A 13,777-nucleotide genomic window follows, 5' to 3' on the forward strand; every position below is an offset into this window, starting at 1 on the left:
AAAAGAGCTCCTGTTTCTTGTCGTCATATATGTCGTCATACCCTGTTGTGAAAGGGTTTGTTGATTATGATTTTACTTTTTTAACTTTAGTTAGTGTGTAATGTTGCTGTTTGAGCATAAACATCACTAACCCTAACATTTACTTAAACCCCTCCCCCGGGAACATTTATAGATTATCATGACAGAATATGCTAATCAATGACTAGATAAATACACATAAGCTTCATAAATTGGCCAACTAACCATTCAGAAATGTTGTCTACATGTTGTCACTTCCTCTTGAGTCTCTCCATCATTGTCTGACTCTGGTTTGAACATAAAAGGCATGTCTGTGTGAGGAGGTAACTGAAGCTCTGCCCTCTGTGCCGGGAGCAGCAGCTCATTTGCATTTAAAGGGATACACACAAAACCGGTGTGTTTTTGCTCACCCTCAAAAAGTGAAAATTTGAACATGCTATATAAAAATATCTGTGGGGTGTTTTGAGCTAAAACTTCACACACACACACTCTGGGGACATCAAAGATTTATTTTACATCTTGTGAACAGGCCATTATACCACCACCCCTTTAAATAACATCCCCTTCAGTGTGAATTCTTCACATTCCTGAGCTGCATATGATCACGTGTTTGTGTGTCCGTGTGTGCGTACGGCACATGTAGAAGTGATGTGTGAATGTCATTACACTAGTTAACAATCTAATCAAGTGCCATTTTGTCACTGTTGTGATCTCACATCTGTTATCTCACTTATCAGTCATAGATAGAGCACTGTGATTTTCATCTGGCTTTGCTTCAGGACCCAGTTTTGACATCAAGTGGCGACTCAGCACAGTGTTTAAACTCATTATCTATGAAAAATCCTTAAAATCAAACAATATAAATGTATTGAAACTACCATATTAGGTGTATTTTGATCTCATTGAGGCGTCGAGCATGGGAGCATGTTTTCCCAAAGTTTGGGTCAGCAAGTGTATATTGCAGATACAGTGTTTCATTGTTGTCATTGGTGTTCACCTCTACCTGATAGTGTTAGGTCACATGACAGGAGGTCACACACTGTTAAAGATTGACAGACACGTTTAGCTGAGCGTCCGGATGTAAAGCGCTGACCGATGCTGCTGTAAGTGGAAGATGAGATCAGAAAGAAATGAATACTTCTATTCAGCAAGGTTGCATTAAATGGATCAAAAAGTGGCATTACAGACATTTATTATGTTACAAAAGATTTATGTTACAGAAGGATCCTAAATGTATCCCGGTTCCCACAATAACGTGAAGCAGCACAACTGTTTCAGAAATAATCATAAATGTTTCTTGAGCAACAAATCATCATATTAGAATGATTTCTGAAAGATCATGTGACACTGAAGACTAGAGTAATGATGCTGAAAATTCAGCTTTGATCACAGGAATAAATTACATTTTATAATATATTAAAATATAAAATAAATGCAGCCTTGGTGAACAGAAGTGATTATTAAAAACATTTACCAACCCCAAACTTTAGGCTCAGGTCCCTCCTTCAATGCGAGCCTGGTGTTATTTGACCAGTTTTATCGTCCAGCATGCGGGGGATAATTGTCTGTGTGTATGGCCAGAACTGAAGGATTTGGTTTTGTATGTCAGGTTTAGAGTTTCATATGCATATTCTCAGTTCTTTTTAAGGCCTTATTGTCATATTTTTATTTCTAATGCACTGGCTTGTCACCTCATCATACCTGTGTTTCCCTGTAATCCTGTTCAGATGGTACGGCACGAGAGCATGCGTGTGTCTCATAGGCCTGATGTGTGTGTGTGAGTGTCTTCTCTCTGGTCCAGGCTCGCTCACTCTCTGCGTGTTGTTTCTTGTTGACATTCTGGAAGTGTTTGAAACCATACAGCTGCCCTTCCTTTGCAGGAGCTCTTCTGCGTTTCCTCAAGTGCATCTGCTGCTTCTCGTGTGTGTGTGTGTGTGCCGTTGGCTGGAGAAAGTGCGGCGTTTCTATCCGTTTCCTCTTTCCTGTTTGTGATGATGTCAGATGCATCAGCTGGTTTGATTCAGTTGCATTCAGTGTCGTCTTTAGTCAACATCTCAAGGCTTTTGCTGTGTGTTCCAGTGTTATTTTAGTATTTTTTATATACTATTATAGTATTTGTTTCTATTTTTATAGTAAATATTTTTATATACAATTTTTTTTTTTTTTTTTTTGTAATTTAAGTTACATTTTTCTATTCAGTGTTTATTTTATTTCTGATAAATAAATCAGAGATTCAGTGATTTCTTTTTTTGATTAACAATAACAACACTGGTGTGTTCTTTCTTTAGCACAGCTGTTTCGCTTCCTCCCTTTTGAAGTCATTTCATTTTGACTGTCGAGAGAAACATTGTGGCTTTTAAGTTTTGCTGCCATGACCTCATCGCGACCACGGCTTTGTAACCCAATCCGACAGCCAGTGAACCACATTAAAACGTCCACAAGCACAGATGTGAACGCGTGTCCAACAGGTCGCAGGCGTGCCGTCCTATTGTGCACGTGTGTTACTGTTGCAGAACAGAACTCAGTACTCAAGGAGGCAATAACGTTTCCTTCAAATGTCTGTTATTGTTCTGGCTAGCTATAAACATGGCAACAAGTTCATGTTCACTTTATTTGTATAGCACATTCAGGCTACGTTTACACGGAAACGATCTGAAGAGAAAACGCAGAAGTGATCACTTTTTATTCTGCGTTTAGACGAGCGTTATGGGGGGGGGGGGTCTGCGTGCATATGGTGACGCAAAAGTGTGTGAAATTCAATGTAGTATGCACTCCAGGCAGCTAGGTGGCAATGTGAAGCACTGATCGGTGCCTGCACTGTCTAGCAGACTTTTGCCGTTTAGACCATAGATATCATATATAAAGGCTAGATGTCTCGTGCGCACTGCTGGCCAATAGACCTTTTTCACAACTTCCGTATTTGTGACCGGAAATACGCAATCGTCGTGGTAATCTACTTCCTCCGCAGTCAAAGCAACATAAAAAATGGCGCAAGCAACTAGCAAGAGCTATTGACACGCTAATGATGTGTCATTTTAATTAACAGTTCAGTAACAGTTAGCCTCGCTCTCTACTTACCTTGATTTTTATGGACAAATTCCGTGTGGAAATTTTTTTACCCTTTATTTCGTTTTTTCTTTTTGGTGATGGAGTTTTCCTCTACGAGTCGTCACATCAGCAAATGTAATATTTGGCAAATCCGTTAATGAAGTTGTGTAGACTCTTTGATCCATTTTAAACTTGCCCGCATTTATGTTTTTCTGGTGTGTTGACGCTTGACAGGAAATCCGCTTCCACAACGATTACGTATTTCCGGTTATTGTGAAAAAGGTCTATGGAGGTCGACGTCCGCACGTGGCGGCCATCTTGCGACAGTGTACTCGCTCACTACTTCAATGGTGCATGTACTTTTAAATAACCATAACTTGCTCATTTTTCTACCGATTTTCAAACGGTTTGGTTTGTTATAAACGTCAGAGATGTTGAGAAAGAAGAGAAGCAGAGAAACGCCGAACGATGATGCCGGAAGTGACTGCGCCATAAGACATCTAGCGTTTATATATGATATCTATGGTTTAGACGGAAACGCGACGGTGGAGCGTTTTTAAGATTTCCACTCTGGAGGGTGGTTTCACTTTTTTGCGTTTTTAAGCCCCAAAAACGCCGTCGCCGTCTAAACGAAAGGCACATCTGATAAAATATTTGTACGTTTTCACCCGCGAGCGTTCTCGTGTAAACGGCCTTACAACAGCCACTAGGCTGACCAAAGTGCTTTACAGAACAACCAAATTAACTTGCATAACAACACATGAAACACAAATAAGAGCAGCAAAGCTAAGCGAAGCCTTTAAACCGGAGTGACAAAACAGTATCAGACTCAAATATAAAATAGTAAAACCAACTATTAGAGATCAATATACTAAAGAAAACAGGTAGGTTTTTAACAGAGACTTGAAGACAGACAGGGTAGGGGCCGTATAGAGGCAGGGTCGTCCCAGAGTCGTGTCGTAGGATCTTATAGGCTTCTGGACAGAGTGTAAGGATGAACAAGTTCAGAGAGATGCAGGAGCTAAGTTATGTAGAGATTTAAAAACAAAACAAAGAGTAGAATTTTGAAATCTTTTCTCTGTCGAACTGGCAGCCAGTGTAGAGATTTGTGAATCGGAGAGATGTGGTCATATTTGCGACACTTATGAATAAGTCTGGCCGCAGCATTTTGGACTAACTGAAGACCAGTAATTTGGAAACTTAATATACCGCATTCAATATAAGGAATTGCAGTAATCTAGCCGAGACGTAATAAATGCATGAACAGCCATTTCAGGAGTTTTCGGGGTGAGGACGCCTTTGATTTTAGACAGTGGACGAAGTTGGTTGAAACCATAACTGATTACGGATGAGATCTGTTTGTCAAATTTTAGTTCCGCACTCCTGGGGATTTAAAAGCCGAAAGACTCTCTAACTCTGGACTTATTCACTGAGAGTTTTCATTTGGGCCGAGAACAAAGACCTCAGTCTTGTCTTCATTTAGGAAGAGGAAATTTTGGTCTAGCCATGCTTTAACCTCCTCTAAGCAGAAGAGATTTCATCGCTGCAGGGTTGTTTCTCTTGATTGGAATATAAATTTGAGTGTCGTCCGCGTAAAAATGAAAGGATACGCCATGACTCCTTAGAATTGCGGCCAGAGGTCGCATGTGAAGAGAAAACAGAGAAGGAGCCAAGCTAGAGCCCTGTGGAAGACCACAGGTCAGAGGTGCCATGGGGCTGGAGAAACTACCCATCTTTACTCTAAACTTTCTGTCAGACAGGTATGACTGAAACCATTTCAGGACAAAAGCTTTTAGACCCACCCAAGACTCAGGTCTAGATAAAAGAGTAGGGTGGTCAATGGTGTCAAAACCTGATGAAAGATCTAAGAGAACAAGAAACACAGTATCTCCAGAATCAGGGGAGAGATCAATATCATTTAACACTCTGAGGAGGGCGGACTCAGTGCTGCGAGCAGACCTAAAACCAGATTGAAAAACCTCATAGATACAATTATTTGACACAAAGTGTTGGAGTTGATCAGCACAATTTTCTCCAAAAGCTTCGAAATGAAAGGTCTTTTTTTTTTTTTAAACAGAAGGATCTAGTGAAGGCTTCTGCAGAGGAGCCACTTTAAGATTGGCAGGAACAGAGCCCGTTTTGAGACACTTGTTGATAAGAATGATAATCGGGTGAATGATATCACTATAGGACAAAATGAAGGCGTGAGCTTGACAGTCACGTCTTTCAGTGTCTGGAGGATCAAAAACCTCCCAAAACCAGAAGCAGGTGTCAAGATTTGGGGGACAGATTAGTATTACCTGGGGACCTCGTGTGATTTAGAAATTACCCTGTGTGGCGCATTTGCACGGGATAAGCGTAGGCTGTGATTTTACTCGGATTTACTGACTCATCTCCCGGATATGATGTCAATAGGCCATTGCTTGGAAATGTCTTTATAGGTCTAGCTGTATGATATATCATAAACAGAAGAATGTTCCTGCTATACATGTCATCCATCTCCATCTAATCATTCTTTTTGTTTTTGCTCCTCTGATGGTTTTCAGCTTTCTCTTTCTGCAACTTGTATAATTGCATGGTGTATAGCATGAGCAGAAATGTTCTGCTCTTGTGTATCGGAGAACACAATATCAGTGACATCGAGCCCGTAAGATCAAGATCCAACACGTGGCCCTGAATATGAGTAGAGTTTTTGATCCACTGCAATAGATTAAAAGCATCTATTAAAATAAGGAACTCCTGCGACAAAAAATTTGAGAGCCAGCAAACATGAATATTAAAATCGCCCACCAGTAGGAAGCGATCATAGTTTGTGGCAATATTGGCGATAAGCTCAGTCATTGCTGTACCCAACAGTTTAACTGTGAAGCACAGGGGGGTATTCCAGAAAGCAGGTTATGTGACATACCCGGGTAAGTTTAAGGGTAAGTTAGTGGATAACCTCAACTTTCGGTTCCAAAAACGGAGGTAACTTTCTGGGTATGTATGTAACCATAGGAACTTACTCTCTGAAGATAACCTGCTCGGCAGCAGGTTATGTTCCAGGGTTAGTTTGTTTCAGAGAGGTGACGGAGCATGGCGTGCCCTTTTGAAGACGATCCAGTGGATGTGGAAGCACAGATAATACGAAATCTTTTCCGCCGTGAGGGTGATACAACCACGTATCGATGTGTTTTCGTATCCAAATGAATATGTACCGTTTTTCAAAAGAATCGTTAATTTATTAAACGAAGATAATGGAGTTAAATATTTAACTCCATTTATTTAACTTTTTTGCGACGGGGAGTTTTTTGTATACAATAGGCGATGCAGAGCATGTGGGAAAGGCAACTGTGTGTATGGCTGTTCGTACAGTATGCATTGCACTCAAACGGTTCCTACACACTTTTGTGCAGTTCCCTGGCCATAAACCAGAGGGTCATTAAAGAGGAATTCCACAGAGTGGCGGGTTTGTCCATTCTATGATATTCTATGAAAGACCATTTTAGTTACATAGCACTACTTAATTTATTCATACTGTATACAGCCACAATAATTTTAAATGTTTCTAATTATATAACTTTCAATTTCAGGGTTCCCAAATGTGATTGGGTGCATTGATGGAACCCACATTCCCATTAAAGCTCCTTCAGTCAATGAAGGAAACTATGTTAATAGGAAGTCAATCCATAGCATCAATGTGCAGATGACAATAGATTTTTTGGGTGCTAAATGTTTGGGTGTTTAAACCATTAAATCACCCTCATTACTGGTCCCCACTAACTAGGTAATATGTGATGCAACCCCTAATGTTGAAGCCAAATGGCCAGGGTCTGTACATGATGCCAGAATGTTTAGGGAGTCATCATTGTGCCACAAATTTCAACAGGGTATGGTTTGCCTTACACAATGTTTTTTTTTATTTTTATTTTTTATGTTTTTTTAATGCAATTATACACTTTAACTACCTTTATATGACACTTCAATGGTTACTTGCTGGGGGACAGAGGGTACCCTTGTCTGCCCTATATGATGACACCCTACTCTGAACCTGAGCCTGGACCACAGGCACAATTCAACCTGGCCCACAGCAGAACATGGGTCAAGGTGGAAATGACCATAGGCATCCTGAAGGCAGGTTTCAGTGCCTGCGTGGGCTCAGGGTCAGCCCAGAAAGGTCATGTGACATCACAGCTGCTTGTGTTGTTCTTCACAACATTGCCACACTGAGAGGTGAGAGGGCCCCCCCTTCTCTTGAAGATGGCCAAGAGGAACCCCCAGTGAACCCAGTAGACCAAAGAGATGGCAGGGTGGTACGAGACATGATTTGCCAAAATCACTTTAATTAAAACCAGTTAACAGTCAAGTGTTGTTCATTGTTTCTTTATTTCCTGTAACAAAATACATTTGTATTAATTGCTTTAGATTTCATTCAACAACAAATGACAGATTAATGTTCACATACTGTTTCCCACCTTAAGCTGGTGCTCCAGCAATTCAAGTATGGCCTTTTTTAGGTTAAGCCTTTTCTCCTCCATTTGAAGCTGTATGAGGTCCATCTCCATGTCACTTTTTCTGATTTGCTTTTGAAGGTGGACCTTATACAGCTCTTTGGCAGGCAACTAAAAAGACAGAATAATTAAACATGACTGAAAGTCTGTAATACAAACACAGACCAAATATTTAAATGAGGAAGGAGAACTGCAGAACATTTCTTACACTGCTAAGATTCTGTGTGGAGGTAGATGGACCCTCATCTGTATTAAAATCTCCTGCCATATTCTGTAAAATGACAATGACAATTTATTTATTCTCTTATGCAAAAAAGGGGAAATGCATTCTATGCATCATACCTCTATGGGCCTCCCCACATTTTCTGTTTCTGTCACAGCAGAAGTGGTTTCTTCATCGTCAGCCTACAGTAAAAATAAGGAATGCTTGGTCTAGCAAACAGAAACCTAAAGACAATAATCACTTACAACTGTGACAGAGTGTGGTGTTGCAGGAGGATCCAATAATACAATGTGGCCATCAGCAACTGCAAGATAATTAAACCAATAATATAATCATGCATATTCAATACTCAATGTATATTCTTAAACAAATACAACTAATAAAGAAGGACATTAGGAACATCTAAGAGTACTAGTAATAAGATTACAGTATACAGCATATGCAGTCAAAGCAGCATGCATACTGCACAAGTGAATCAATGACTGTAAAATGCATTCAAAATGCCTTTTTAAAATGGTGACAGTGTTGATGATTTTCTTTATTAAAACACTGACAAAAACAGTGAAAACATCAATAAATCATAAGTATTAATATGGTACACCTACATTTTACTAAGCCACTTGTCTTGGTTGCTGAGTCCGATGAACTGCCCCTGGAATCCCATTGACCACAGGTCGCCCTTTATTAAGGGACAGTGCCAGCTCCTGGGCAGCTGGGGTGAGGGAAGGTGGAGGTGGACCCCCCACCTGTTTTACGGGCCTCATCCTTCTTTCTATTGGCTATGTATAGAAAACTAAATTAGGCTACATTAAATACTAAATTACATTGCTGGAGAATGTTTTTGTGTTTCATTTTGACTTAGCTCACACTTCTTCTGGCTCCAGAAGGATTACACCTGATAAAACAAGAAGCCAACATACTAGCCAATTATGTGCATTACTACTGTAATATTAAGAAATGTATGGAGGCCAACAAGTAAATACTTGTCTATTTTTACTGCATGCCCCAAATAATGTTTGCGTCACAATGAAAGGGGAAAATAGCCCATTTATAATTTTATAAACTCATGCATTTACTCAGTCCGTTATTTTTTGCCAAGCCAACTCTCTTTCTTTTGATGATGCAGCAGTATTGCTTTTTTTTTTTTTTTTTTTTATAATGGGCTTATAGTCTTCATAAGCAAGCATTAAAACCTCCAACTCAGTTTCATCGAAATATGTAGCTCGCTTTTTTTCTCCCTGGGTTTCCATGGTGACTCCTGAAATCGGTGATCCATTGAAAATGTCTTTATGTACTCGCCGTGTGCGCGCATTAACTCTGGGTTACCAATAGGAGGTTGATTAAACTAACTCTTCTCAGGTGTTTTGGAACCGACATACTCATGGTATGCGGGTTTGGGGTAAATCAACCCAGAGGTTATGATTTACCAAATGGTAAGTTAACCTTGCTTTCTGGAATACCCCCCAGGTATGGTTTAGTTCTGAGGACACAAACAGTTGTGACACTATTAAGGGTCGCCACTTGAAGTCAAATCTGAAGGAAAAGAGAACCCTAGATCTTCAGAACTTTCTCCCATAGCTTGGAAACTTTTTTGTTTGGCGAACCCGTTTGACCTAAAATATTCTCTTTGTACATTTTTAGTGACTATTTCAATAATTTAAAAACACATTTGCATGTCATGGTTCTCTGATGTTGATTAATGGTCACATGATTTGCAGGTGAACATAAAATATGTAATATTTTTTAGTAAGTGTTTATATATACATAGTTAAGTTTGTTGTTATTTTAAAATGAGTTCTTTTAATTTTGACAATCTGCTTACATTTTTTGTTTTATGTTTTTATTATTTTATTTGAAAAAATATATATATAAATAGAAAAAAGTATTATTTTAATATTACATTTTGATGATTTTAATTTTAGTATTTATTTTAGAGTTAATTATTTTAATACTTGACTTTCATTTTTAGTAAGTTTCTATTTTAAAATGACTTATTTCATATGATTGTATATACAATTATTTATTTAAATTTTACTGCTTTAATTTTTAGTGTTATATACTCATTATTTATTTAAAACATACTTTTTTATTTTAATATTAAATTGTTATGATTTTCATTTTTTGTAAGTTTTTATTTTAAAATTAGTTATTTATTTAAATGTGACATTATGCTTTCATTTTTATTAGTGTTATACTTGTATTATTTCTATTTTAAAAATTGTTTTTTCACATTTTTATGATTTTATTTTTACTAAGTTTTGATTTTAAAATTAATTATTTAAATTTTACATTATTCTTTAAATTTTAGTTTTATATATTTTTATTTTTATTTTTTTTAATTACTTAATTTGACATTTTTATGATTTACATTTTTTCGTTTTTAAAAGACTTATTTTATACGTTCACAGTTTTATTATTTAGTGTTATTTTCATAACAGGAGTTTGCGCACTTTGAGAAGTTTGAGAAAGCCTGTCCTGTGGCATCAAAACCCTTTCTGAAAGGATCGTGCCAGATGCTTTAGTAGTGTTGGTGTAGTGTCTCAAGTGTTTGTATTTGTACGTCTAAATGAAGGCATGATTTCTTATCAACAACATTGATTTAACAACATCCCCGTCTTTCTGTTCAGGGCTGGATTGCAAACGTGCGAGGAGGTTCCTTCTCTTCTCAGGGCAACCACATCAAATCCAGCTGCAATCTCGTGGCCTTCAACACGGATCAGGCTGGTACGAACCCTTGATTCTGTCTGTCTGAACCTGTCTGCACCTCTGATAACGTTTGCACACTAAACAAATGCACAAGCTGACGGCAGATCAGATTAAACAGCAGGAGAACCAGTGCGTCTTGAGTTTGGTAAACAGTGTTTTAGAAGGTAATCTTGTGTATTCTGTCTCTGGAGGAGGAGGAATGGTCGGCCTGTCTTCTGTGAATGCCGGATCTGACGGGAAGTGGACCGTGACCCAGATTTCATGCCATGCTGGTAAGACGCAGTACCATAGGTTCAACTAACATGCTCATGCTCGGCTCATTTAACTTCATTTGGAGGAAAAACGGATGTCTGTGGAGTTAATAAAAGCGCTGTGTGAGATGCAATGTCACGGTTTACTAAAAATAAACCTATATGACTTTGTCCTAATTCTCTCTCCGACCTTTCTGAACCCAGACCTGGTGACCGACCTGGACTTCTCTCCGTTTGATGAGTACCTGCTGGCAACCTGCTCGGCTGATGAGACCGTAAGTCATGCTGAAGCAGTGATGCTTTTGTGTTTATTCTGAACAAAAAAAAAAGGGGGCATCTGCTGATCTGTTTTGTCTGTTCATCTTAACAGCAAACACGCACACAATCACGTTACTCTGGAGGTATTGTTATATCATCTTCTGTAAATAGGATTTTTAGCAGCTGTAACGCCACACAGATGTTGAGGAGGTTGGCAGACGCCGCTGTCACTCGGGTCGGGTTTTCCTAAGCTCAGCAGAATGAAGAGACAAACACAGATGAGGCTCTTGCTGAATCTGTCTGCTGATGCCTTCATATGTCTGCGCAGCTGGCCTCCACCTGACATCTGCTCCAGTGCATATCTGAGTCAGTGGAGTTTAGTGTTTAGTAGTCCCAGCACATCACGCTCCAACTGAGACACGCTCCGTTAGCGATATTTCCCATGGTATCCATGCCTTCTGCCAGAATACCATGGATACTTTTGCTTCAGTTAAACTGCTGTAAATTGGTATTAGCCACTTTTGATATTAGTAAATAAATTGACTGAAAAATGATCAATGCTTTTTGTAACTTGTCTGTATGTCTGTTTTTTGTCTTTCTGTCTGTCTTTTTCTTTTGTCTGTCTGTCTGTCTTTCCGTCTGTCCTTTGTCTCTTTTTTATTAGTACACACTGACAAATTGTGCACCATTAAATTTTTTTAAATAGTGATTATGATGTGTTGTGTCTGTCTTTTGTGTGTCTGTCTGTCTGTCTGTCTTTTGTCTGTCCATCTGTCTTTTGTCTGTCTGTCTTTTGTCTGTCTTTGTCTGTCTGTCTGTCTTTTGTCTGTCTTTTGTCTGTCTGTCTGTCTGTCTGTCTGTCTTTTGTTTGTCTGTCTTTTGTTTGTCTGTCTTTTGTGTGTCTGTCTGTCTGTCTGTCTGTCTGTCTGTCTTTTGTCTGTCCATCCATCTTTTGTCTGTCTGTCTTTTGTCTGTCTTTGTCTGTCTGTCTGTCTTTTGTCTGTCTTTGTCTGTCTGTCTGTCTTTTGTTTGTCTGTCTTTTGTTTGTCTGTCTTTTGTGTGTCTGTCTGTCTGTCTGTCTGTCTGTCTTTTGTCTGTCCATCCATCTTTTGTCTGTCTGTCTTTTGTCTGTCTTTGTCTGTCTGTCTGTCTTTTGTCTGTCTTTTGTCTGTCTGTCTGTCTTTTGTTTGTCTGTCTTTTGTGTGTCTTTTGTCTGTCCATCTTTTGTCTGTCTGTCTGTCTGTCTGTCTGTCTTTTCTCTGTATGTCTTTTTTCTGTCTGTCTTTGTCTGTTTTTTGTTTGTCTGTCTGGCTTTTGTCTGTCTGTCTGTCTGTCATTTGTTTGTCTGTCTGTCTTTCTGTCCTTTGTCTTTCTGTATGTCTGTCTTTTGTCTGTCTGTCTTTTTTCTGTCTGTTTGTTTGTTTATGTTTGTCTGTCTGTCTGTCTGTCCGTCCGTCTTTTGTCAGTCTGTCTGTCTGTCTGTCTCTCTGTCTTTGATCTCTCTGTCTTTTGTGTCTCTGTCTGTCCTTTGTTTGTCTGTCTTTTTTATTAGTACACACTGACAAATTGTGCACCATTAGACTATGACATTTTTTTAAGACTGTGAATAGTGATTGATGTTGTGTTGTTTTTAGGGTTTTAAAAAAGACTTTATACAAATTTAGCACATGCATTTAGGAATTCCAACTATAATGTTTAATTATAATCTCTAAGTGTTTAATAATCTCTCTCTCTCGCTCTCTCTCTCCTCATTCAGGTGAAGCTGTGGCGTGTGTGTGATCTGGATAAGGATCAGCCCAGTAATGCTGAGGTCACTCTGAGCCCCGGAGACGGGCGACTGGAGGTCGTTCTCTTCCACCCCGTGGCCTCGGGTCTGCTCGCTGTGGCGTCTACGAGGGCCGTTCAGGTGTGGGACGTCACACGAGACTCCGCCTTGACAGGTAAACTCACAGCTTTCGCATTCCCACGTACAACCATCACTGCTGTTAAACACCTGATTTAGTCTTGTCTTTAATTACTTTACATGTACACTTAAGCCCTATTCAGACTGTAATTGTTTGTCATTTCAATATGCTAGTTATATGCTTTTTGGGAGCTAGATTTTTTATTTTTTTTTAATTTTATTACATTTGTTTTTACATTTATTTTCAATTTATGTATTTGTTTGTTTATGTATATATCTTTTTTTTTTATTGATTTACTTTTAACAGATTATTTTGTTTAAATGTACTTATTCTTTAATAAATAAATAAATAAATTTGATTTATTTGTTATTTATTTATTTATTTATTTATTGTTTATATTTAGTAAAGTAATGTTTTAATCAACTAATTATTTAATAAATTCATTTATTTGTAAAATGATGTATGTTTTTATTTATTTTTAATTTAGTTTCATTTAATTTATCTTTCACTTAATTAATAACATGCAACATGATAGTATAGTAAGTTAATTCACACCCAAACTGATTTACCAAGACAAAATAAAAATAAAAATCCCCAAATCTGTTTATTTAAATCAAATATTTTACAACTAATACAATTTTGATGCACAATATTGAAAAAAAAATGTCCAATCAGGTCAACCGTTAAACTGATCTCGTCCAGTGACAGAACCTCTTCCCTCGTCTGAATTCATGACTTGCAGTCACAGCCTGAATAATGCAGTTCATGAAGGTTTTGTCTGCAGCTTTTTTTGTCTCTGCTGTGTGTTTCTTTTTTGTTTGTTTTGTCTCTGTGTGTATTTCAATGTTTGGTTTGATCTGCTGAGCCTCTGGTGGTTGT

At 38.3% G+C, this 13,777-nt stretch overlaps 1 protein-coding gene and 1 long non-coding RNA gene across 2 annotated transcripts in view; one reads left to right on the forward strand and one right to left on the reverse strand.

The window, feature by feature from the left end:
* LOC311278113 overlaps positions 1–13,777 on the reverse strand; it is a 415,099-nt gene that overhangs the window by 254,969 nt on the left and 146,353 nt on the right. The gene's annotated exons all lie outside the window — the stretch shown is intronic.
* Positions 1–13,777, forward strand: part of coro7 (coronin 7) — a 162,529-nt gene that overhangs the window by 2,422 nt on the left and 146,330 nt on the right. The window contains exons 2-5 of the mRNA XM_084388286.1: positions 10,407–10,503; positions 10,677–10,757; positions 10,941–11,011; positions 12,751–12,934. Coding sequence (XP_084244412.1) covers positions 10,407–10,503; positions 10,677–10,757; positions 10,941–11,011; positions 12,751–12,934 — 433 coding nt within the window. The remainder of the gene's footprint in view (positions 1–10,406; positions 10,504–10,676; positions 10,758–10,940; positions 11,012–12,750; positions 12,935–13,777) is intronic.

This window comes from Rutilus rutilus (assembly GCF_951802725.1).
Source record: "Rutilus rutilus genome assembly, chromosome: 1".
NCBI lineage: Eukaryota > Metazoa > Chordata > Actinopteri > Cypriniformes > Leuciscidae > Rutilus > Rutilus rutilus.